The sequence below is a fragment of the Lissotriton vulgaris genome, chromosome 7 (assembly GCF_964263255.1).
Source record: "Lissotriton vulgaris chromosome 7, aLisVul1.2, whole genome shotgun sequence".
NCBI classification, from domain to species: domain Eukaryota; kingdom Metazoa; phylum Chordata; class Amphibia; order Caudata; family Salamandridae; genus Lissotriton; species Lissotriton vulgaris.
The window spans coordinates 1,669,629,340-1,669,656,818 of NC_141695.1; the positions used below are offsets into that span (position 1 = coordinate 1,669,629,340).

The window sequence follows — 27,479 nt, forward strand, 5'->3', positions numbered from 1 at the left end:
TTCGGTGCCTGACCTAATCATGGGTTCACACTCTGCAACTCTGGGCATTAAGCTTGCTTAATCTCCACAACGGCCCCCCGCGGCGGGATGCCTGGCTTTCACCTTGGGGATGCCCTGTAGGGGCTATCTCACAGGGAAAAGCCAGGACGGGTTCCCAAGGCAAGCGCGGAGATACCCCTTCGGGGGTCGATTCAGGCGCTATATAAGAAACATAATAATAATAATAATAAGGTCATGTTCTATTATTGTGTATTATATGACTTTGCAAACTAGTTCACCAGAATATAAGAGCTTGTTTTCCCCTGTGTTTATTTTACCAAGCGGTGTTCATGAGAAAATCTCATTTCAACTAGAGTCTTCAGTGTCCTATCCCCTTCCCCAATATCCCCCAGGTCCCCTACTAAAGTATAAACATTAAGGACTTAGGTTGGAATAGATGAACGCTTGGGATTGTCAGCTACATCATTTTGACAGTGCTTAATTTGTAAATGAATAAGTGCAGGCCCAAAGGGCTTCTCTGAAACCGCTTCTGGTACTGCCGAATGGTTTACCACATACCAAGGTCGACTAGTTTTGATTTCAACTGCTCCCTTTTCCATCCACTCTCCTAAACTGTCTAACACTTTATCTACTATTAAAGTGCTACTAAAGATTCCCACTTAGCCAGTATAATTTACACAGATTTAAGCCGAAACAGACGCTGACCCAACATAATCTTCACAAACTATTTTTATTTCTTTAGAAAAATATCTATTTAACTTTTTATCTTTTTTCTGTAATTTACAGTCTAAAACACAGTGGCAATTTCCTCTACATCACAACAAATATCATTATCTCATCATGTTACTGAAACCATCAAATTCAATCATTACAACCCCACTACTTTCTCATATTCATACCAACCACCCAGAATCTGCTGAATCTGTGTGAAAGGAAGTCCCTCTCATACAGATGCAGCAGACGTAGATCAACCACGAAACTTGGGGGCAATAGTCACAAGCTTCTGAAGCATTATAAAAAGAATATTGGCTATTAATACAAGACAGTGCTCAAAGAGATACAAGCAATGCTATTTAGTTCCGAAGATCTATAATACTGGAGGATTATTTAGGTACATCTTCTAGTATTTCCTCGTATGTCACTAAAGGTTACACATTCACTTACGAATTAGAAGACGCAAGCTAGGGTATAGAAGTGATACATCAAGAATACATAACAAACCTCGTTTATTTTGGTGTAAAGAGAAAGTACAGTTTGGCATGGGTCCTGAAGAAGGTGCTATTTATTTATTCCCATTCTCCGAACCGTGCGTTGACTGTTATCTGAGTCTTCCGGCTGAGACACAACGAAGAAAGACTGCAAATAATGTCTCATTATTGGATTGTTAAGAAAACTAGATGGAAGGATGGATGTTTATTTTGTTTTTAGTGTGCACGATTCTCAGTGGAAAGAAATTGGGAAGTCGCCCAAGGAATTTATGTTAAGGCTGACCTAGGTGACCAGAGAAGACTAAGGGGCCGATTCCGATGTCGTACGGACCTGAGTCCGTCCAACGTCGGCCAGGATCTGTAACCGACCGACCTGCTGTCGTCAGTTACAGCCCTGCTAGTACGATGCAACCTCGTATACTTTGCAATACAAGCATGCATTCCGAGCGGAATGCATGCCTGCATTGCTGAAAGCAGGGGTGCAGTTCATCCCTGCACCCTGTGGCCGGCACCCCAAGGTGCCTGCCACCGGGTGCAGGGATCAAAGGAGGGGCACCATAGGTGCCCCCAGGCCGCCATCCGGCAGCCTCACACCCATGGGGGTGAAAAAACATGGAACTCACTACCCGCTTACCTTCGCCTAACCCAGAACCACCTAGCATTCAGAAAGCAACTTAAAACGTGGATATTTGACAAGTAATCCTCCTCCCCTCTCTAAGCGCCTTGAGACCCTCTGGGTATGTAGTGCGCTATATAAATTCTCTGACTTGACTTGACTTGACTGCTGGGGGACCCCAGAGACAGCTTCCTAATGCCTTTTCGTGCCGGACACACCGGCACGAAAAGGCAGTGAAAAGCTGCCATTGTACTCCCTCGGTCGTAAAGAGGTGACCGGGGGAGTACTGAGGGATTTCTGGACTGCGGACAGGCTCTCCGAGCCTGTCATCCTGAATCCGGAAATCCAAGTCGGATTCCTTTCTGACCGAGCCCATCAGAATGGCTGGGTCGGAAAGGAATCCGGCCCACACATTCCGGGTCGGTCGGAAGGGCTCCGACTATCGTTCCGAGCCCTTCCGGCCGAATTCGGAATCAGCCCCTAAGTAGTCAGACTTTTTAGTGTATCCATATTGAAAATCAATGAGGCAAATTTACATAAAATACATTTCGCAGGAGATTTGTGACACATTTAAAAACCCGGATAGATTTTGCAAGCCAGTTGGTCAATTAGTCTAAAACCGAAATGTAAGCATAAAAAAGTTTACAAAAATGTATGAAACAATAGTTTGAGAGAATCCCGGCGTGTTTATATAGTTGACATTAGTCATATTCGCACAGGGGTTTCCTAGAACATCATCAGAAGTATGCCCAAATTACAGAGTGTCATATATTGTATTTCGGGAAATACAAAAAGAGACTTCCTTTTCTATAAGCTGATGATCAAACACTGATCCATCCATTCACACAAATTGTGCCTTCCTGAGCCCCACCAATCCCCTGGCTTACCATGTTTGGCATGATTTTGAGCTGCATGACTCCTGACGTGAAATAGGCGAATGCCACAGAATTGAGAAAAGACTCAGAGAGTCCAAAATACAACATCTTGCTAGTTTGGTCCGGCATTGAGAAGGGTGCTGGAGAAAAGTTGGGGTCACGAGAGTGTCCAGGACTGTAACATTCGCCCTAGTGGAAAAATACAAAAGGGAACCAGGAGTTAGCGGTGGAGTGGTAGGAGAATATTGAGAAAGGAGTGGCAGCAAAGGAGTAGGGGAAGAGGCTAGCAGCTATAGAAGAAGTTGAAAGATGAGTCAGCAAGGCACAGGAGAAATAAATCAAGTTAAGAGTTTTCGTGAGGCAGAAAGGCAAGTGACTCTGAACGGGCGGAAGGAAGAATTGAGGAGAAAGGAACGATGTGAAAGAAAACGTGAGGATAACATCCAATTTATAGTAATTGTGGTGCTCTGTAAAACACTGATCCCCATCTCCAACCTCATGACCACCACTGGAGCCCCCCAACACCACTAGAACATCAAACTAACATGCCACCCTCAACCCATAAGTTCACTACCCCAGCCCCACCTCAACTACCCCAACACTTGGAGCAACTCTCCAACCTCAACCCACTTAACCCCCATTCCACCCCTTGACCGGTGCCCTGATCCTGAATCCTGCTTCCCCCAAACCCTCATTACTACTCTCCAGCCTTGACAAATCCCTCCAACCTCACTCATTACTAAAATCCAGCCTTGACCAGCACATTAACCTGATGACTACTCCTCAACCCAACCCCCCAACCCCATACGTATGTGACCTCCAATCCAAAACTGGCCACTACACCCAACCTCACCCATTAACCACATCAGTACCAACCCACATGACCACCAATTAAAACCACTGATCAACACTCAAACTCCAACATGACCACCAGTGTTGCACTGAACATCAATCTAACTCTGATAACCCTCATCAGTACCGTCTAATGCCATTCCAACATTTCTACCAAGACACCTCTCTGATCACAATTCTTATAACTACTTTAGCTCTCTGGTAAAAGAAAGAAATCCAGGTTCTTGACCATCACTTCAATATTTGATCTCAGATCCAGACGGGATACCCCTTTACTTTGCATTTTTGCAATGGTAGTTTTGTTTCCCCATTACACACACTTGATCTGCAGTATGCGTAGTGAAGGAAGGTAAAATGACACTAGCATCAGCAGGCCTCCATCCCCACATGCAACAACTTATAGGCTACAAGACCAACATCTGCTTCATGTTCTCAGAGTGATACATATTATAAAATTAGAGTAACATTTTTTTGCATTCTTCAGGAACAGACAATTCCATGGCATATATTGGATGCCAGGGAATATTCTCAGAATTTTCAAATTATGCCTTCATGGCATGCTGCAGAATTTTGCTGAATCAGCAGTTTTGCTAAGGAGGCTGCCTCTGAAAGATTTTCAGAGTTGCATGTCAGCTCCTCCTTGACAAACAATCAACCTTCACCCAGTAGATTTACAGAGACCACCATGAGGAAATATAGGTAGATTTACGGTGATCACCGCTGACCCCAGTGCTGTCTTCCACACCTTTGTTCCCTCAATGGTTCTCCTTACCTTGAAGTCCAGTTCTGCGTACTGATCTGTAATCCAAGGGGGCGTCAATAAAGAATAATCAATTGCAGCACTCTTATCGATCTGGACAGAGACTGGGAGAAGAAGCAGATGATTGAGACATATTTAAGAGATGTTTGAGCATCAAATCCTGCGACTCCCCGCCCTTGCCAACTGTTCAGGACCGTTCCTGACCCATCTCTCCCAAACCCCCACAAGACCCTCTGCATGAGCCCTTGTTTCTTCTCTTAGAGGCCCCATCCAAAGCATCCCAGCCTCTATTAAGATAGCTAGATCACAGCAGACCTGACTCAATCTCTCAACTTTCTCAGGTTAATATAATTGAGTACTCTTGAGGAAATAACACAGCTATTCCATGAAGTGGACTGATTGGGCTACAGTCCTTGTAGAGAAAATTCTGGTGAGGCAGACCACCGTAATCATATTCTATATCCATAATGGGGCCACCGTCCCTGAGTAAATACAATACGCTTGAGGTTCTTTTACATTTGATTTACAAATAAATTACAGATATAGTAATAAATGTCATCCTCTTTGTGTGTTACTGTGTAGACTTCCAATTTCATTATCTGAAAGGTTACTTTTTCGTGTTTCTAATCATACCAGGGGTGCTCACCAATAAAGAAAACCTTTGAGGATACCTCTAGGTATTTTTATACATTCTTTCTTGCCAAAAAAACTGGACCCAAGACATTGTCCTGAAACTAGATTTATTAGAACTCCCAGGGTATAAATTAGTATCCCTCGGTTGAGTCCGCTGGGGTGGCATTGTTCCTACCCCAGTGTGAGTGGTTTTTAAAAGATGAAGCATGCCTTGATAAGTTAAGGGTGAGACGACCTCTCACAAATCTTTTGATGACCCTCTGCTCAGACAAGTCAGAACTGCAATTGAACATTTGTGGCTCCGTCATCCTCCAGTAGTTTAGTGTGTTTATCAATACCCTCTATATGCCTGTAGCTCTTCATACTGGGAAACTTTCGGAGTTCTCTTAGTTTTCCTTGAGAATGAAACGGGAAGGGTGTTTTTGTGAGATCTCAAAGAAGATGTCTCTACTTTGTCACAGTTTAGAGTGAAACAGGAGAATCTTAAGATATTAGGGGTCCCATGCAAGACATATTTTAGGGCCCCTGTTAAGACCAACTTCATAATAATTGTCTATTTGTGCTAATTCAAGCCCTCATGATTCCCAAAAATATTGATTTATACCACAATCTAGGTGTCTCCAACCAGTCAATTGGAAACTACCAGTATCTCCAGACACCTTAAAAGTAGCTCACAGCATTGAGTTCATTTTTAAACAAGCGGCAGTATCACATTTGTCATTTAATGTTAATGGAAGGCTGTTTTTACTTTACATTATTATCATCAGGCTACAGAGACAGAGCCTGATAACGATTAGTGTCCAGCGAGATTTATGGACCAGGCTGGGTCACAGAGGTGAAGGACTGAAATATTTAACAATTAAATAAAAGTCCTTGTTGACTCAATATTGGAGGAGAAAACAAAATGGTCTTTCTGAATGATTTTAATTGGGAGAAAATTAAAATGGAAAGTTACCTCCATGATTAACTCTTCATTTTAATTTTCTCACATTTCAAAGTGCACTGTACTATGTTTATTACTCAAAAATAGTCTTATTTTTCAAATGGGAGGAATTTAGAGTGCATAAAACTTTTTTTAATGAAACATCAAGTATTAATATCTTTCTGCACTTCATTACGATGTCGGTCGGAAAGGCTCCGAAAGGCATTTGAATTCTCCTAAACAGTGTCGGAACCTATTTTTCCGACCGACTCAGAAACATTTCTGACCGACCGATTACAATGGAAAGGTAACTGTTCGGTCAGTCCAAATAGGTTCCGACCGGTATTCAGAGATTCCGAGTTGGACAGAGCTGAATCATACAGCTCTACAGACCGTGTTTCCGACTGACGTATTACAATGTCGTATTTGGACAGCCTGTCTGGATCGGTCTGCCCGACAAAGAACAGCTTCCAGAAAGTGACTTTTGAGGTCCCTAGCAGCCCCCCTTCACCCTGAGGCCTCTGGTTAGGGCTCATGGGGGTACTCAAGGGACCCCACTGTAAAACCATGCACAGTGTGGCAGCACCATGGGGTGCCCACCACAGCATGCAAGGTTTTCCGCCACCACCCCTTTTTTCAATGTTAGCCTGTGTTGTCAGTCGGAATACAGGCTCCCATTGAAGTCAATGGGAGAGTTTCTGAACGGTGTTTGGAAACATCGGTCAGCCTCGTCAAACATGCGTCGGTTTGAACCCATTCCGACAAGGAGGCGGTCGGATTGCTTTCCAACCGAAATCGCATAAAGCTCTAAATGTTTTATGAAGCATGTTTATTAACTTAAAATTCCTCCCATTTAAACAAATGTATTTTTCAGTTATAAATATGGCCCCATGTCTACAGGCCACTGGGAGCAAGATGCTTGGGGTTTGTAAATGTGACAATTGGAAATGGGGGACAATTTAAATGATTTGCTTTATGGAATTCATGTAAACAAAGTTAATTCTTCAGTTTAATTTTCTCAATACAGTGGCATATTTATAAATGAGAAACACAGCCATTATTTTAAGTTGAAGAAATTTAAAGTGCAGAAAAATGTTGTATATTCTGAAAATGGTTGCAGAACATTTTTCTGGGCTTTAGATTTCTCCCATATGTGTTATACATGTAACAGTGCCACATATGGTGAAATGTATGTCATGTGCCACAAGGGCATTTAAACACAGTCTCTTAGTCACCCGTACACATGTAGCTCATTTATACGCACGCATGTTCATAATCCCCAAAGACCAAGCTCTCACTGACACTCATGGCAGCGCTGTCGAAGTGCCCCTTGTCAAAGTATTTTGTTCAAACCATAGCATCTGGCTCTATGGTCATTAGTCTTAAAGTAAATTAGGCTGGGAGTGGGGGTGTCTGGTAATAATGTGCGAGTTGCTTAATCTTCAGTATCTCATGATGATTTTCACTGATCAGAAGTAGCTCTTGCTACAGAAAAGATTGGAGATCCCTGCTTTAACCTTTCAGAAACAGAGGCACACAGTGGATAAAAGTGCTAACGCAGGTGTTTATTATTAATTTCCATGACAACGCACTTCTCCCCATGTGCTATTTGGTGACAACATCCTTACAGTGTAGAATACTCACTGTGGCATGCATTTCCCTCTCTGCATCACCTAGCACCAAGCAGGGAGTACATTGGGCCTCATTTATGAGAAATGACGCATCGCTGCGTGAAAGCAGCGATGCGTCACTTCTTAGGGCGCACCCCTTGCGACATTCCTGATGCGTCATATTTAATGTATGACGCATCATGTCGCAAGGAGTTACAGATACATCAGTATTTCTGACGTATCTGTATGGCGCAAAAGTGACGCATTGCTGGAGTGTGCCACAAAAGTGATGCAACTCCAGCAATGCGTCCTTTCACATGGGGCAAACCCCATGTGAAAGGGCCTGCGTCAGTCTTGGGCCTGCTGTGAGGCAGGCGCAAGATTTTGATGCAACAGCGTCCTAAAAGTGACGCAGTGAAATCTCATAGATTTCACTGCGTCACTTCTACGACCCTTCCTTGCGTCAATACGCCCCCCTTGCATACATTACACCTTGCGCAGGTATAATGTGGCGCAGGGGTTTACAAAGTGACACATCTACCTAGATGCGTCACTTTGTAAATATGGCGCAGCAAGGCGCATTTTTTACGCCACTGGTGCGTTACAAAAAGTGACGCACCAGCGGCGTAAACGTGACGCACCGCCTCATAAATGAGGCCCATGGAATGCAGGGGTTGGTGAGCTGCGAGGTGCCTGTGACCTGCTAGGCACCCTGGTCTCCTTGAAGTGACACAATGCCAGGGGGTGGATGCGTCTCCCAGTTGAGCCAGGAGAGGTAGAAAGAGAGACAAGTCAGACAGAGGGCGGAAAGAGTAGATTGGAGGGAAGTTGATGTGGAGAGAGATGTAAAGAGGAGAAAGCAAGAGAAGGTGGGACAGATGAAAGAGCAAAAAGTAGGTGACGTAGAGAAAGGCTAAATAGAAAAGCAGAGTGGTGAGGTAGGGACTGGTAGAGAGAGACAGAGGCAGAGGTAGTCAGGGAGAAAGAGTGAGAGAGAGAAAGAGTAAAAAGATTCTTCTGAATATCCCATTCACTTCACCTGGGGCCCCTTGGAAGGTGGGGGTCCCGGGCAAATGCCTACTGTAGATATGTCTTAAAAAGTCTTTTGAGTGAGAATGACCCAACCTTCCCATAATAAAGACCACTGGTTTCAGTAGGCGGCCCTCAAATGTCACCTAACACACTCCCTCTCCTGCCCCCTTTCTATCGCACCCTCTTTCTCTCTCCCCCCATCCCGCAGGTTCCCCTCACCTGGCATAGTCCTCAGAACCCCGTCCAGTTGCGCAATCATGTTTCTCACCGCCGGACACGACTACAAGAGTAATATATATTTATATTTAATTGTACAGCTGTGCTGCATTTTTTTCCACACACAAATTAAACAACTTCAACACAATACATTTTAAATCATGAACTTAGAAATGCAGGCAAATTATAGCATACTACTACTCGGAATGACACTTGTGTTGAGACACAAGTCTTTCATTTACTGCTCAGCTGGGTCGACCCCTTACATATCTCACACCTTTATTTCCCTTTTATGTCAACCATGAGTGCTACAGAGGTGGTCTAGTTTACACTAAAAGCAGTGGTGGCTACTGCGTAACGGGGGGTCGTCGGGGAGTGGTACACAAAAATCCACTTACCTGCAGGCCGGCTGCTGCATCCCGGTCCTTTTTGGTCATCAACAGGCAGGAAACACACCAGCTCCCCAGCCAATCATGACACTGCTGTCACGAGCATGATAGCAGCATTGTGATTGGTTTGAGCGCTGTGGTTACGGCGCTCAGACGGGGGCTATCGGCCTTTACCTGTTCTCCACCTAGGCTGTGCAATACAGCTGGTGGAGAATATGCAAAAAGTGCATGACTGTTTGGCCAGCCCAAGATGGCTAGACAAACTGTCATGCGCACTTAGAGAGTGTACTCGCCACTCCTCACCCTGGCTACTGCTCTGGCCAGCTCAGCCTAGCCCCACACCTAAGCAGAAACAGAAAAATAAAATAATAATAACATTGCATTATTATCATTTAATTTACCTTTTAAACTACTCCCAGAGCAGTGGGGCGACGCTCCCCGCCTCAGGAAAGGAGCTGCTGCTGACTGAAAGTACAAGGTATACCGTATATCTCACGAGACAGCTGTGTCTCAAAGACTGGTAAACAGCCCTGACAGTCTCAGATGCGTTCCCTGTTGAGAAGCTTACGAAGATATGCACGCTGTGCCACTGATAAATCATGCCTGGCACCTCCATATGAGGAGGCAAAGCAGTATCTGCAGAGTGCCACCTAGTTGTGCCAACAAATTACTTTAAAATGCCCAAAGAATGACTTTTTCATTGTACTGAGGAGCGTACATTTGGCAAAATACCTGTACTATTGCCTTTGACCTATCTAACTCCATCAGATGTCTTAATGCTGCTATACATTCACAGTTGGGGCCCTTTTCTCTGTACTATTTGGCTTTCCTGCTTCTCCCAAACACAGAGAGCACCTTATACTTCCTATTAACCCTTTGTGCTCCAGTTTCTGTCTCCCCTCACAGTCTGCCGTCGCACATACTACGTCCCATAATCATGCAACATTTTTTCAACTTGAACATCCACCTAGACCACTGGCTACCCTACCTACACCCTTAAAAGAAACACGCACTGACAAAGCTAATGGGCCTCGCCTTTGTTAGGTCTTAGGAAACCACTGACTCTGGCAATGGTTGTTGTCAATTATGCTCGCAATCACCAAAATGAAAAAAAGGTACTGCTGATATTGAAGAGTATTGGTGAAAACAAAAAATGAAAATAGTCTGCTCAGCGTGATGATGTATACACATGCAGAGGGCCCCTTCCCACCAAAACAAGATGGATGCAGGACCTACAATACTGCTGCACCCAGACGGAACTGTACAGCGACCTGCTTCCGCCCAGAAGTAGGCCCAAGAATTTCTGGGATCTTTACAAAGAACACTTACAGAAAGGGGTGGAGGACTGCTCTGACACCTCCGAGGCGGTGGAACTACAGGATAGGATGGAGGAGTAGGGTGCTGAAGGTGTTCACTACGATACAGGGGAAAGAAAGGCAGGGAATGCTCTGAGTTAAGTGGGAGCTGCTGTGAGGACTTAGGGTTGGGATAGTGGAGAGCAGCTGAGGGAGGACGGTTATATGCGGGGGGATGGGCACTGGACACAGAGTAGGTACACGGGGGGACATGTTAGTTTGGGCCGGGTTGGCAGACACACAGACACACTCTAGAGGATGGGGTGGGAGTTTAGAGGGGGTTGTTTTTCTTGAACTAGTCTCGATATTTGATCGGTTAACCGCGATTGCAGAAGTAGATTGCCAGTTGACACACCGCACCTACAAGTAGCTTGCGATATAACACCTTAAATGACAAAGGTCTGCTATTGATGTATAACCACGCCGCCGGGCCTCCGGGATGCCGGCTTAAAGGCTGTGTACGACCTAAAGCTTTGCTTCACGTGCTTTTAGTAATATATGCGGGGGTACATTATGCTTGTGTGTTACATTTGGTGATGTCAATGGCTTTGCTATCAATAAAGGTCTTTATAAAAAAAAAAATGTATACACATGCAGGAGTCATCACACATGCACATGCATGGTTCATAGCTCTGTAGGTAGATTTTTTTAAAAGCACTTTTATTCCCCATTCCAAAATGGCGAACACCCCTCTTAGGGGCCGATTATGCTCTCGTTCGGAAAGCATTCCGACCAAATCGATACCTGAATGCTTTCCGAATGACTCGGATCAGTAGGACTCCCATTGACTTCAATGGGAGCCTGTGTTCCAAACATGAACATAGACTCCCTATGAAGAAAGGGGTGGCTGGGGAAAATCGTGCACCCTGTGGCGGGCATCCCATGGTGCCTGCCACAGTGTGCATGGTTGGAAAGAGGGGACCCATTGGTACACCCACGGGCCCAATTCGAAGGGCCCTGTGTGAATGGGGCCTGCTACAGTCACCCAAAGACCTATTCCCACAGCCAATTTGTTCCAGGCAAACCAAATCAGAAAGGCTGTCTGAATCGGTCATCGTAATCGCTCGCTCGGAAACCAAGTCCATAGAGCTGCTCGAATGAGCTCCAGAAAGGCTCGACCTGTCCGAATGCCTTTCGGAACTGATTCGGACATCTTTTATGGTTTCTAGGCATCGTTATCAGTCGTTCGGAACTGGGTACGATTTGGTTGGAAACAAGGCTTCCGATTCGAATTTGGCAAGTCCGAATCCGATTCGGAGCCCTTCCAAACAAGATCATAATCAACTCCTTAGTATGGTAAATTTAAATAAAACCCATAAAAAGTATGCATAACTGCTTTGTAGGAAAACAAGCCGCCCAGTGGCGCTATGGTGTTGGAGTGCATTTCAATGCTGCAGAGCGGCATGATCACCAACAAGTAGGGGAGCAACTCATGAGCTGTGGGTGATATGAGGTGACAAAATGAAAAAGCAGAGTAGGCCGAAGGAGCTGTGGGTTTAAGGAAGCAAGACAGAGCGTAGGAGGGGGTGTTTTTGTGAGGAGGAAAGCAGCACAGAGAGAGGGCAAAGAAACATATGCACTCCCATGGATTGCTAAAAAAAACATAAACATTTTCTCCCTGAGAGTAAAAAGAAGAAAAATACAAGTCAGCGAGTCAGGAGGATGGTATAGAAGCTATGCTCCAGGGGCCAGACAAACACAAGAAAAGGAAAGCAGCCATCAAATAAGAAGCAAGGAAATAAGAATGACAAGAAAGCTGCCCAATGGTAAGCCATTACCTCAACCAAATCCCTTTATAAGTATTGGTATTGTACATAATAGATCTTCGGCAACAGATGGGTAAAGGCCAGCAATTGCACCCACTACCATTTGCTGTCACTCCCATACTCTGTTTTTTCTTGTGGAAGAATTACATCTAAAGGGCTGTATTAGTAAGTAAGGATCTCAAAGTGAATAACTGAATTGACTGCACGGAAGTCAACTTTCCAATGAATTTGATAAACTCAATTACAGGCCTATCTGGAAATGGTGCCTTATTAAACTGAAGGTGAAATTTGATCTTTGCATGCATATTATCTCTCCCTTACTAGCAACAGTGATGCCAAAGTATGTTAGGAAATGTAACAAATTCAATAAAAATCATGGATCATAAATGAATTGGAACTTTGGTGAGATGGGGTGTAGGCACCAAATAAGAGGGCGGGGATACCACACAAGAGCTCAGGTACATATGCCCCAGGAAGGAAGATGATGAATCCACAATAGTCTGCCAACCTAAAATCAGGGGCACTGAAATTATCTGGCAGGAGAGAACCAAATTATGTGTCAGGGATGACATTATGCAGAACAAAAGGCAAATTATGTGGCATTATGTGACAAATTTTGTGAAAGTATTACTTCATTATTTTGACATTTTTACTAAGGTTAACACTTCCTTAGCAAATGCTTCTCATTATTACCACTTTAACACCCAAATACAGCAATAAGCCACTGAAAGATGACCAGTCAATCTTTGATTGGGGGACTTCCACTGCGCAGCAACGTGCACCACTGCTTTTTTAGTCACTTTGAATCAATTTGAAGCAATTTCTTTGTTAAAATCTATTAAATATGCAGCAGTTGACAGATTATGTGGCAATTGTGGCAAATCCATAACTATCCAAAAAACTCCACAGCCGCAGAATCTCATATTTCCAATAGCCCTGCCTAAATCTCCAAAGAAAATATGTGCCAACCCCAAAGACAAACTGGTGAACCTAAAATCAACACCTGCCCAACAGCAGGGAAGGAAATTGCAAAATGATAGATAAGAGAGGTGAGTTTTATAATTTCAACAATCAATACTGTATAACAATCTTTTCAAAATAGCAGTATTGGACACCAGGCCAACAAACATCAGTTCATCTGAATTGCAATCAACAACAATGTAGAATTCTCGTAACAGTATCCACAATCTTGCACTATCTACAAAAGTTGGAAAGATAATGGTCTGAGGTGTATGCGTAGAAAATGTCGACGTTTCGACTCGACTTATTCCCGAACGGTGATTTGGACATGGGGATTGCGAGTCTTCATCAGGACAAAACAACGAGGCAACCAGGGAATATTGAGTAACCCTGAAAACAAGAGAGGTGGAGATTTCCAGTTATTAACCGTGATGAAAATTGCAGCCTGACCCCACTGGGGTATGGCAGTTATCTCTTACCCTTTATGGTAGAGAAGGCGTTGGTATGGTGATCCGAATTCACCAAAGTCTCAAACAGGGTTCCTGCAGAGACAAAGAGGGGGATTGAAGTAGAGTATATCCCAATCTCATGATGTTTAGTCCCACCCACAATAGTTAGTGAGGCAGAGACATCTATTTACCTTGAAGTTATATTCATATTTAGTCCATGTAGAGGGAGTCGTTATTTCTTACGTGGACACGGTGGGTCATACCTAGGATTAATTTGGACACTATCAGTATATCCTGTATGCACTGTCTCAAAATGACTGGCATATTACTATTTCAGCATTGTCAAATACCTTGGTTGTATGTACAAACAGCCTCCACGATGTGAAGTTTCCAAGCTGTCACTTCAAGGGCGGAAGTACCCTGCACAAATGACAATTGTTCCTAATTGATTATGTCATTAATGTTACTTATAGAGGGGTTATACAGTGAAAACCAATTTTGATAAACCGAAAGCGCTTACCTGATTGTAAGCGTGGCTGGTAGAATTAATCCCCCATTACTTTCGGATGTGTACTATATTTAAAAAAAAAAACACATTGAAAAACGGTCTTAACGTGGGTCCAAGGAGCCTATTTTCGGGTCTCGACGCACAGTGGTCATTACATAAATAAAATTTGGAGAATGACCTACCCGCTGTAACAACGGTTATGGCGTGTCCATCCGAGCGTTTCAATGCTTCTGGATGTCAAGTAGCTGTGGAGTTTAGTTCCACTCGGTTTTTGGCGCTGTATGAAAAAACGAAGAAATATATTCAAGAGATCCATCGACGTTTAACCGGAGTTGTACTAATTAATTTAAATTGCTTCCCAACATACCCGTGTCTCAGGACCTCGCCTCTTCTACTTCCGAGCCTCTCGGTGCTACGGAATGCCGGCAATGAATTCAATAGTATTTCCGCATTGGTGAAATACCCAGACTGCTTGGCGTAGTCTGCATCAAAAGAGGACTAGAACGAATTGCGTTCCGAAGTCCGAAAAGAAATTGGATCATGATGATTTAAAATAAGGTTAATTAAATTAGAATTTCTCGAAAGGCATTGGGATCGATTTAGAAAGAGCGTCTTGTATTATTGAAAAATTCAATTTATGGAATTGTTTTGAATTCCAAACAGTATAAGGCCGATGTTTGGTAGAAATAAACGATGGACTAAAGTTGTAACAGCCCCATGTCTGTTGGGTAGAAGTAACCAAGGAATCAAGATTATCGTATTGTGCCTGTGGCAAACAAAGAGACTAAGGTTGTGTCAACCCAATTGTTTGGGTTGGGGTAACCTAAGAGATGCAAATACTAAGTTTTGCCGGAGGCAATTAAAGTGGACACTATAAACACTTTCAACTGCAACCAATACATTGTATACAAGTTAAAAAAGGTAACATATCATTCATGTAACTGCAACCAATACATTGTATACAAGTTAAAAAAAGGTAACATATCATTCATGTAACACATGGTTAACACTATAAGGAAGAGGACAAATGTCATGTCATAGCATCGTGTTTTTCATGTACCACATACAGAATTGTAGATGACTCAATACAATAATATATTCACAATCCCAACAGTGACACTTGTTTATTTAATTCTTCTAATTCATTAAGTCCCTTATTGACGGTATTGAGAGTATATATCCATTTGCACTCTCTTCTGTTGAGGATGTTGTGTAAGTCACCTCCCCTGGGGTTGGCCGTAATCTTTTCTATGACCCACCAACAAAGGCTATTCTCATGGTGTTCAAATCTATGGAAGTGATCCACCAGTGGTGCCCCCGGGGTGTTACATCTTATCCGGCTCATGTGTTGTAGGATCCGGCATTTGATTTTTTGTGTGGTTTGCCCCACATACAAAAAACCACAGGGACATATCACCGCATAAACAACCCATGATGTGTTACAGTTTGTATGTTGCGTGAGTTTGTATGTTCGCTCATTATGATCAAATTTGTCACATTCTCGTGCAAGGGGACAGGCTTTACAGCTCCCACATTTTCTGTGGCCTTCTATTGATGGGGCTCCCCAGATGGTAGGTTGAGCTGCGAGTTTTTTGTGTGGTAGAAGGGCTTTTACCAAGTGGTCACGGATATTTCTACCCTTGCGGAATGCATGTAAAGGTGGAGGCATCCCACCAAGTTCGCTACTGATTAGGTGCCAATGGCGATTTATACACTTTTTTATGTTGTTACTTTTTGTACTAAACGTTGTAACACACACAAGCCTGTCTTCTTTGGGTTTATGAGTAATGTCATTAAGTGTTCACGGTGGTTATGCCAAGCCCTTTTTCTCGCTTTTTTGAGGAGTCTGATGGGATAACCTCGGTCACTCAATCTTGACATCAAGGCCGCTGATTCCTCCAGGTAGTCGTCCTTCTTAAAACAGTTACGGCGCAACCTCAGGATCAGGTGCGTTGGGGGATTAAACTTCGATGGAGGTCTTAATCCACTACCTGAGAATGTTGGATTTAAAGGGATTTTTTGGAAGAATTGTTGTAATTCTACTCTGAGGTTGAAGTCATTCGGCAAGTTAGTCGGAACAAAGGACAGTCCCTTCGATAAGACTTGTTGTTCAATGGGGGATAGTTGGTAGTTCAAGATGTTAATTATTGGGTTATCTGGTTCGTTTCTCACCACTTGTATTGCTGTCTCCTCGTGTTGATTTCCCCGTGGGAGTTCTGTTGGAACTGGGTTTGCTTTTTCCCTCGCCCTGTTCCCCTGTTCCATGGACGGGATCTCGATCCCCTGGGCCTCCCCCAGGGGCGGCCTCTTGTAGATGAACCCCACCATTGGTCCTCTTCTAAAAAAGGCTGTTGATCTTGATAGTTTTGATTGTGAGAGGGATTGGTGGGTGGACCAGTGCTCGTGCTGGGGCGTTCAGAATCACTGTCTGAACCACTTCCTGATGACCCGGAGAAGTTATTATACCTCCTAAAACCACCTTTACCTCTGCTGGTCCAACCTCCACGTTGGTCTTTCTCAAAATATCCTTCCTGGAGGTAGGGGTACGTGATTTTCTTGTCGTATGCTTTTATGTCCTTTGCCACTTTTTCTAACTTGACCCCTTGTGTATATATTTCGAAATCCTTGATTGTTTTTTCTAGTCTCTCTAGAGCTTCTTTGGCATTTACCAAGGCCTTATCATCAATGATCTCTCTACGTAAGTCTGCAATTTCTTTGGTAAGTCTCTCAACTTCTACAACAGCAGTCTCTATGCCCAACACCATCCAATGTCTTGAACACGTGTTGGACACAAAGCTGAAGTTCTCTTTAAACTTGGGATTCTCAAGAAAAATTGCAGGCTCGTTTTTTACCTGGAGACCAATGGGAATTACATTCGATCGAAGATATTTTGCCAAAGTATGGCCATGAAGTCTGGTTCTTATTAACTTCTTTTCTAATCTCTCTAACTTCGAGATTTTTTCATTCAGAGAGAGGTCACCAGAAACTGCGCTGCCAGCTATCAGAGTACCCCCTCCCTCTTCTTCCAGTAATTTGTCAATATAATCTTCACTGTATGTGAGGGTTTCCTTCTCAGACATGGGGGAGGCCCAGGGGATCGAGATCCCGTCCATGGAACAGGGGAACAGGGCGAGGGAAAAAGCAAACCCAGTTCCAACAGAACTCCCACGGGGAAATCAACACGAGGAGACAGCAATACAAGTGGTGAGAAACGAACCAGATAACCCAATAATTAACATCTCGAACTACCAACTATCCCCCATTGAACAACAAGTCTTATCGAAGGGACTGTCCTTTGTTCCGACTAACTTGCCGAATGACTTCAACCTCAGAGTAGAATTACAACAATTCTTTCGAAAAATTAGTCTCAAACATTACTTCCAAAAAATCCCTTTAAATCCAACATACTCAGAAAGTGGATTAAGACCTCCATCGAAGTTTAATCCCCCAACGCACCTGATCGACAACAAGATAATAACTTATGAACAAGTAGTACTAAGAGACATCAATGCTACCTTGAATTCAAAACAATATATCCCGTACAACATTAGCAGGGACGAAAAATTTGCATTACAGTCTCTAAAAAACAACAAAAACATCGTTATCAAGCCCTCCGACAAAGGCGGTGCTATTGTTGTACAGGATGTGGATAGCTATAAAACAGAAATATATACACAGCTGGACATACCCGGCAACTATGTGCGCTTGAGGAAGGACCCAACAAAAACCATCAGTGATACGATTCAAAGACTAACTAAAGGAGCGATGGAACAAGGGATCATTAACAAACAAGAACACGAGTTCCTAAACAATAAGAGTCCTAGAATGCCGACCATATATACGCTCCCCAAGGTACATAAAAGACTCAATGACCCCCCGGGAAGACCTATAATATCGGGTTGCGGGTCACTTTTAGAACCATTATGTAAATATATTGATGTTTTTCTGAAGCCCATAGCTATAGCTACCCCTACATATGTGCGGGACACCACACACACCATTCAATTGGTGGAGGGTCTCGCTTACGATCATAACACGTGTATATTGGCTGCGATGGATATCGCATCTCTATACACGAATATTCCACAAGATGAGGCCTTGTCCTGTATAGAGCGTGTCCTCGACATGAGACCTGCCCCACATAGAGTACCAAATGACTTCATTGTTAAATTATTGGAAATAGCAATGACCAAAAACTTCTTTGTTTTCCAAAATGAATACTTCATTCAAACCAGTGGAGTAGCTATGGGAGCTAGTTTTGCTCCGAACTTAGCCATCATTTATATGAGTGAATATGAAAATAGATTCGTCCAAAATCAATGTAATCCTTATGAAAATAGATTCGTCCAAAATCAATGTAATCCTTACCTCGACAATATACTATTGTGGGTAAGGTATATTGACGACGTTCTATTAATTTGGCGCGGGGGTGACTCGAATCTTAGGGATTTCCACAATTGGATTAACACCTGCTCCAATAACATCCAATTTACCCTGGAATGCGATCCAATGTCCATCAATTTCTTGGATCTAAAAATAAAAACTGAGGAAGGGAAACTATATACTACACTCCACAGAAAAAGTAGTGAGCGTAACACCCTCCTAAGATATACGAGTCATCACCCACGCAACCTCAGGGACAATTTGCCCTTTGGGCAATTCCTGAGGTTGCGCCGTAACTGTTTTAAGAAGGACGACTACCTGGAGGAATCAGCGGCCTTGATGTCAAGATTGAGTGACCGAGGTTATCCCATCAGACTCCTCAAAAAAGCGAGAAAAAGGGCTTGGCATAACCACCGTGAACATTTACTTGACATTACTCATAAACCCAAAGAAGACAGGCTTGTGTGTGTTACAACGTTTAGTACAAAAAGTAACAACATAAAAAAGTGTATAAATCGCCATTGGCACCTAATCAGTAGCGAACTTGGTGGGATGCCTCCACCTTAACATGCATTCCGCAAGGGTAGAAATATCCGTGACCACTTGGTAAAAGCCCTTCTACCACACAAAAAACTCGCAGCTCAACCTACCATCTGGGGAGCCCCATCAATAGAAGGCCACAGAAAATGTGGGAGCTGTAAAGCCTGTCCCCTTGCACGAGAATGTGACAAATTTGATCATAATGAGCGAACATACAAACTCACGCAACATACAAACTGTAACACATCATGGGTTGTTTATGCGGTGATATGTCCCTGTGGTTTTTTGTATGTGGAGCAAACCACACAAAAAATCAAATGCCGGATCCTACAACACATGAGCCGGATAAGATGTAACACCCCGGGGGCACCACTGGTGGATCACTTCCATAGATTTGAACACCATGAGAATAGCCTTCGTTGGTGGGTCATAGAAAAGATTACGGCCAACCCCAGGGGAGGTGACTTACACAACATCCTCAACAGAAGAGAGTGCAAATGGATATATACTCTCAATACCGTCAATAAGGGACTTAATGAATTAGAAGAATTAAATAAACAAGTGTCACTGTTGGGATTGTGAATATATTATTGTATTGAGTCATCTACAATTCTGTATGTGGTACATGAAAAACACGATGCTATGACATGACATTTGTCCTCTTCCTTATAGTGTTAACCATGTGTTACATGAATGATATGTTACCTTTTTTAACTTGTATACAATGTATTGGTTGCAGTTACATGAATGATATGTTACCTTTTTTAACTTGTATACAATGTATTGGTTGCAGTTGAAAGTGTTTATAGTGTCCACTTTAATTGCCTCCGGCAAAACTTAGTATTTGCATCTCTTAGGTTACCCCAACCCAAACAATTGGGTTGACACAACCTTAGTCTCTTTGTTTGCCACAGGCACAATACGATAATCTTGATTCCTTGGTTACTTCTACCCAACAGACATGGGGCTGTTACAACTTTAGTCCATCGTTTATTTCTACCAAACATCGGCCTTATACTGTTTGGAATTCAAAACAATTCCATAAATTGAATTTTTCAATAATACAAGACGCTCTTTCTAAATCGATCCCAATGCCTTTCGAGAAATTCTAATTTAATTAACCTTATTTTAAATCATCATGATCCAATTTCTTTTCGGACTTCGGAACGCAATTCGTTCTAGTCCTCTTTTGATGCAGACTACGCCAAGCAGTCTGGGTATTTCACCAATGCGGAAATACTATTGAATTCATTGCCGGCATTCCGTAGCACCGAGAGGCTCGGAAGTAGAAGAGGCGAGGTCCTGAGACACGGGTATGTTGGGAAGCAATTTAAATTAATTAGTACAACTCCGGTTAAACGTCGATGGATCTCTTGAATATATTTCTTCGTTTTTTCATACAGCGCCAAAAACCGAGTGGAACTAAACTCCACAGCTACTTGACATCCAGAAGCATTGAAACGCTCGGATGGACACGCCATAACCGTTGTTACAGCGGGTAGGTCATTCTCCAAATTTTATTTATGTAATGACCACTGTGCGTCGAGACCCGAAAATAGGCTCCTTGGACCCACGTTAAGACCGTTTTTCAATGTGTTTTTTTTTTTAAATATAGTACACATCCGAAAGTAATGGGGGATTAATTCTACCAGCCACGCTTACAATCAGGTAAGCGCTTTCGGTTTATCAAAATTGGTTTTCACTGTATAACCCCTCTATAAGTAACATTAATGACATAATCAATTAGGAACAATTGTCATTTGTGCAGGGTACTTCCGCCCTTGAAGTGACAGCTTGGAAACTTCACATCGTGGAGGCTGTTTGTACATACAACCAAGGTATTTGACAATGCTGAAATAGTAATATGCCAGTCATTTTGAGACAGTGCATACAGGATATACTGATAGTGTCCAAATTAATCCTAGGTATGACCCACCGTGTCCACGTAAGAAATAACGACTCCCTCTACATGGACTAAATATGAATATAACTTCAAGGTAAATAGATGCCTCTGCCTCACTAACTATTGTGGGTGGGACTAAACATCATGAGATTGGGATATACTCTACTTCAATCCCCCTCTTTGTCTCTGCAGGAACCCTGTTTGAGACTTTGGTGAATTCGGATCACCATACCAACGCCTTCTCTACCATAAAGGGTAAGAGATAACTGCCATACCCCAGTGGGGTCAGGCTGCAATTTTCATCACGGTTAATAACTGGAAATCTCCACCTCTCTTGTTTTCAGGGTTACTCAATATTCCCTGGTTGCCTCGTTGTTTTGTCCTGATGAAGACTCGCAATCCCCAGGTCCAAATCACCGTTCGGGAATAAGTCGAGTCGAAACGTCGACATTTTCTACGCATACACCTCAGACCATTATCTTTCCAACTTTTGTAGATAGTGCAAGATTGTGGATACTGTTACGAGAATTCTACATTGTTGTTGATTGCAATTCAGATGAACTGATGTTTGTTGGCTAGGTGTCCAATACTGCTATTTTGAAAAGATTGTTATACAGTATTGATTGTTGAAATTATAAAACTCACCTCTCTTATCTATCATTTTGCAATTTCCTTTCTACTTCACTTGCTCACCCCCTTGAAATCACACTTTTTTTGCACTCTCCTATCTTGGGGCAACCTACATGTTTTTATTGACAAAATTACGCAAAAATTTGAATACAAAAAATTAAATAAGAATATATTTTTCTAAAGTACCGTGGTGGAAAGTTTTGTCTCAAAGATTTTGTCTTTGTGTTACAGATAGCAGACTAATTGAAGGTGCTTTGTGTTTTTGAATAAGTAATTAAATTCTTGATTCGATCATTGTACCCAAATTTATAGGTCTAGGACCATTGTTTGCTTATATCATTAGATACCCAGGTCCATACCTTAAGGGTCACCCCATTTTTGTAATGGTTACCTTTGTGCAGCATGGCTGCGAGGGTTGTTTTTGTTCTTGTACTTGTGTAGTGTCTTAAAGTTTTGTGTTTAATGTGTCACAACCAGTCACAGAAACATCTGCTCTGCATTAAAATATCTGTATCAGAATATGTCTGAGAAGGAAACCCTCACATACAGTGAAGATTATATTGACAAATTACTGGAAGAAGAGGGAGGGGGTACTCTGATAGCTGGCAGCGCAGTTTCTGGTGACCTCTCTCTGAATGAAAATATCTCGAAGTTAGAGAGATTAGAAAAGAAGTTAATAAGAACCAGACTTCATGGCCATACTTTGGCAAAATATCTTCGATCGAATGTAATTCCCATTGGTCTCCAGGTAAAAAACGAGCCTGCAATTTTTCTTGAGAATCCCAAGTTTAAAGAGAACTTCAGCTTTGTGTCCAACACGTGTTCAAGACATTGGATGGTGTTGGGCATAGAGACTGCTGTTGTAGAAGTTGAGAGACTTACCAAAGAAATTGCAGACTTACGTAGAGAGATCATTGATGATAAGGCCTTGGTAAATGCCAAAGAAGCTCTAGAGAGACTAGAAAAAACAATCAAGGATTTCGAAATATATACACAAGGGGTCAAGTTAGAAAAAGTGGCAAAGGACATAAAAGCATACGACAAGAAAATCACGTACCCCTACCTCCAGGAAGGATATTTTGAGAAAGACCAACGTGGAGGTTGGACCAGCAGAGGTAAAGGTGGTTTTAGGAGGTATAATAACTTCTCCGGGTCATCAGGAAGTGGTTCAGACAGTGATTCTGAACGCCCCAGCACGAGCACTGGTCCACCCACCAATCCCTCTCACAATCAAAACTATCAAGATCAACAGCCTTTTTTAGAGGAGGACCAATGGTGGGGTTCATCTACAAGAGGCCGCCCCTGGGGGAGGCCCAGGGGATCGAGATCCCGTCCATGGAACAGGGGAACAGGGCGAGGGAAAAAGCAAACCCAGTTCCAACAGAACTCCCACGGGGAAATCAACACGAGGAGACAGCAATACAAGTGGTGAGAAACGAACCAGATAACCCAATAATTAACATCTCGAACTACCAACTATCCCCCATTGAACAACAAGTCTTATCGAAGGGACTGTCCTTTGTTCCGACTAACTTGCCGAATGACTTCAACCTCAGAGTAGAATTACAACAATTCTTTCGAAAAATTAGTCTCAAACATTACTTCCAAAAAATCCCTTTAAATCCAACATTCTCAGGTAGTGGATTAAGACCTCCATCGAAGTTTAATCCCCCAACGCACCTGATCGACAACAAGATAATAACTTATGAACAAGTAGTACTAAGAGACATCAATGCTACCTTGAATTCAAAACAATATATCCCGTACAACATTAGCAGGGACGAAAAATTTGCATTACAGTCTCTAAAAAACAACAAAAACATCGTTATCAAGCCCGCCGACAAAGGCGGTGCTATTGTTGTACAGGATGTGGATAGCTATAAAACAGAAATATATACACAGCTGGACATACCCGGCAACTATGTGCGCTTGAGGAAGGACCCAACAAAAACCATCAGTGATACGATTCAAAGACTAACTAAAGGAGCGATGGAACAAGGGATCATTAACAAACAAGAACACGAGTTCCTAAACAATAAGAGTCCTAGAATGCCGACCATATATACGCTCCCCAAGGTACATAAAAGACTCAATGACCCCCCGGGAAGACCTATAATATCGGGTTGCGGGTCACTTTTAGAACCATTATGTAAATATATTGATGTTTTTCTGAAGCCCATAGCTATAGCTACCCCTACATATGTGCGGGACACCACACACACCATTCAATTGGTGGAGGGTCTCGCTTACGATCATAACACGTGTATATTGGCTGCGATGGATATCGCATCTCTATACACGAATATTCCACAAGATGAGGCCTTGTCCTGTATAGAGCGTGTCCTCGACATGAGACCTGCCCCACATAGAGTACCAACTGACTTCATTGTTAAATTATTGGAAATAGCAATGACCAAAAACTTCTTTGTTTTCCAAAATGAATACTTCATTCAAACCAGTGGAGTAGCTATGGGAGCTAGTTTTGCTCCGAACTTAGCCATCATTTATATGAGTGAACATGAAAATAGATTCGTCCAAAATCAATGTAATCCTTACCTCGACAATATACTTTTGTGGGTAAGGTATATTGACGACGTTCTATTAATATGGCGCGGGGGTGACTCGAATCTTAGGGATTTCCACAATTGGATTAACACCTGCTCCAATAACATCCAATTTACCCTGGAATGCGATCCAATGTCCATCAATTTCTTGGATCTAAAAATAAAAACTGAGGAAGGGAAACTATATACTACACTCCACAGAAAAAGTAGTGAGCGTAACACCCTCCTAAGATATACGAGTCATCACCCACGCAACCTCAGGGACAATTTGCCCTTTGGGCAATTCCTGAGGTTGCGCCGTAACTGTTTTAAGAAGGACGACTACCTGGAGGAATCAGCGGCCTTGATGTCAAGATTGAGTGACCGAGGTTATCCCATCAGACTCCTCAAAAAAGCGAGAAAAAGGGCTTGGCATAACCACCGTGAACATTTACTTGACATTACTCATAAACCCAAAGAAGACAGGCTTGTGTGTGTTACAACGTTTAGTACAAAAAGTAACAACATAAAAAAGTGTATATATCGCCATTGGCACCTAATCAGTAGCGAACTTGGTGGGATGCCTCCACCTTTACATGCATTCCGCAAGGGTAGAAATATCCGTGACCACTTGGTAAAAGCCCTTCTACCACACAAAAAACTCGCAGCTCAACCTACCATCTGGGGAGCCCCATCAATAGAAGGCCACAGAAAATGTGGGAGCTGTAAAGCCTGTCCCCTTGCACGAGAATGTGACAAATTTGATCATAATGAGCGAACATACAAACTCACGCAACATACAAACTGTAACACATCATGGGTTGTTTATGCGGTGATATGTCCCTGTGGTTTTTTGTATGTGGGGCAAACCACACAAAAAATCAAATGCCGGATCCTACAACACATGAGCCGGATAAGATGTAACACCCCGGGGGCACCACTGGTGGATCACTTCCATAGATTTGAACACCATGAGAATAGCCTTCGTTGGTGGGTCATAGAAAAGATTACGGCCAACCCCAGGGGAGGTGACTTACACAACATCCTCAACAGAAGAGAGTGCAAATGGATATATACTCTCAATACCGTCAATAAGGGACTTAATGAATTAGAAGAATTAAATGAACAAGTGTCACTGTTGGGATTGTGAATATAATATTGTATTGAGTCATCTACAATTCTGTATGTGGTACATGAAAAACACGATGCTATGACATGACATTTGTCCTCTTCCTTATAGTGTTAACCATGTGTTACATGAATGATATGTTACCTTTTTTAACTTGTATACAATGTATTGGTTGCAGTTACATGAATGATATGTTACCTTTTTTAACTTGTATACAATGTATTGGTTGCAGTTGAAAGTTTTTATAGTGTCCACTTTAATTGCCTCCGGCAAAACTTAGTATTTGCATCTCTTAGGTTACCCCAACCCAAACAATTGGGTTGACACAACCTTAGTCTCTTTGTTTGCCACAGGCACAATACGATAATCTTGATTCCTTGGTTACTTCTACCCAACAGACATGGGGCTGTTACAACTTTAGTCCATCGTTTATTTCTACCAAACATCGGCCTTATACTGTTTGGAATTCAAAACAATTCCATAAATTGAATTTTTCAATAATACAAGACGCTCTTTCTAAATCGATCCCAATGCCTTTCGAGAAATTCTAATTTCATTAACCTTATTTTAAATCATCATGATCCAATTTCTTTTCGGACTTCGGAACGCAATTCGTTCTAGTCCTCTTTTGATGCAGACTACGCCAAGCAGTCTGGGTATTTCACCAATGCGGAAATACTATTGAATTCATTGCCGGCATTCCGTAGCACCGAGAGGCTCGGAAGTAGAAGAGGCGAGGTCCTGAGACACGGGTATGTTGGGAAGCAATTTAAATTAATTAGTACAACTCCGGTTAAACGTCGATGGATCTCTTGAATATATTTCTTCGTTTTTTCATACAGCGCCAAAAACCGAGTGGAACTAAACTCCACAGCTACTTGACATCCAGAAGCATTGAAACGCTCGGATGGACACGCCATAACCGTTGTTACAGCGGGTAGGTCATTCTCCAAATTTTATTTATGTAATGACCACTGTGCGTCGAGACCCGAAAATAGGCTCCTTGGACCCACGTTAAGACCGTTTTTCAATTTATGTTTTTTTTTTTAAATATAGTACACATCCGAAAGTAATGGGGGATTAATTCTACCAGCCACGCTTACAATCAGGTAAGCGCTTTCGGTTTATCAAAATTGGTTTTCACTGTATAACCCCTCTATAAGTAACATTAATGACATAATCAATTAGGAACAATTGTCATTTGTGCAGGGTACTTCCGCCCTTGAAGTGACAGCTTGGAAACTTCACATCGTGGAGGCTGTTTGTACATACAACCAAGGTATTTGACAATGTTGAAATAGTAATATGCCAGTCATTTTGAGACAGTGCATACAGGATATACTGATAGTGTCCAAATTAATCCTAGGTATGACCCACCGTGTCCACGTAAGAAATAACGACTCCCTCTACATGGACTAAATATGAATATAACTTCAAGGTAAATAGATGCCTCTGCCTCACTAACTATTGTGGGTGGGACTAAACATCATGAGATTGGGATATACTCTACTTCAATCCCCCTCTTTGTCTCTGCAGGAACCCTGTTTGAGACTTTGGTAAATTCGGATCACCATACCAACGCCTTCTCTACCATAAAGGGTAAGAGATAACTGCCATACCCCAGTGGGGTCAGGCTGCAATTTTCATCACGGTTAATAACTGGAAATCTCCACCTCTCTTGTTTTCAGGGTTACTCAATATTCCCTGGTTGCCTCGTTGTTTTGTCCTGATGAAGACTCGCAATCCCCAGGTCCAAATCACCGTTCGGGAATAAGTCGAGTCGAAACGTCGACATTTTCTACGCATACACCTCAGACCATTATCTTTCCAACTTTTGTAGATAGTGCAAGATTGTGGATACTGTTACGAGAATTCTACATTGTTGTTGATTGCAATTCAGATGAACTGATGTTTGTTGGCTAGGTGTCCAATACTGCTATTTTGAAAAGATTGTTATACAGTATTGATTGTTGAAATTATAAAACTCACCTCTCTTATCTATCATTTTGCAATTTGCTTTCTACTTCACTTGCTCACCCCCTTGAAATCACACTTTTTTTGCACTCTCCTATCTTGGGGCAACCTACATGTTTTTATTGACAAAATTACGCAAAAATTTGAATACAAAAAATTAAATAAGAATATATTTTTCTAAAGTACCGTGGTGGAAAGTTTTGTCTCAAAGATTTTGTCTTTGTGT

The 27,479-nt window shown here is 42.5% G+C and overlaps 1 protein-coding gene across 1 annotated transcript in view; it reads right to left on the bottom strand.

Annotated features, from left to right (window-relative positions):
- The window catches only part of LOC147706260 (bactericidal permeability-increasing protein-like), a 103,161-nt gene that overhangs the window by 42,787 nt on the left and 32,895 nt on the right, over window positions 1–27,479 (bottom strand). Inside the window, exons 7-9 of the mRNA XM_086932704.1 lie at window positions 8,728–8,788; window positions 4,324–4,415; window positions 2,712–2,888 (exon numbers count right to left, since the gene is read on the bottom strand). Coding sequence (XP_086788830.1) covers window positions 2,712–2,888; window positions 4,324–4,415; window positions 8,728–8,788 — 330 coding nt within the window. The remainder of the gene's footprint in view (window positions 1–2,711; window positions 2,889–4,323; window positions 4,416–8,727; window positions 8,789–27,479) is intronic.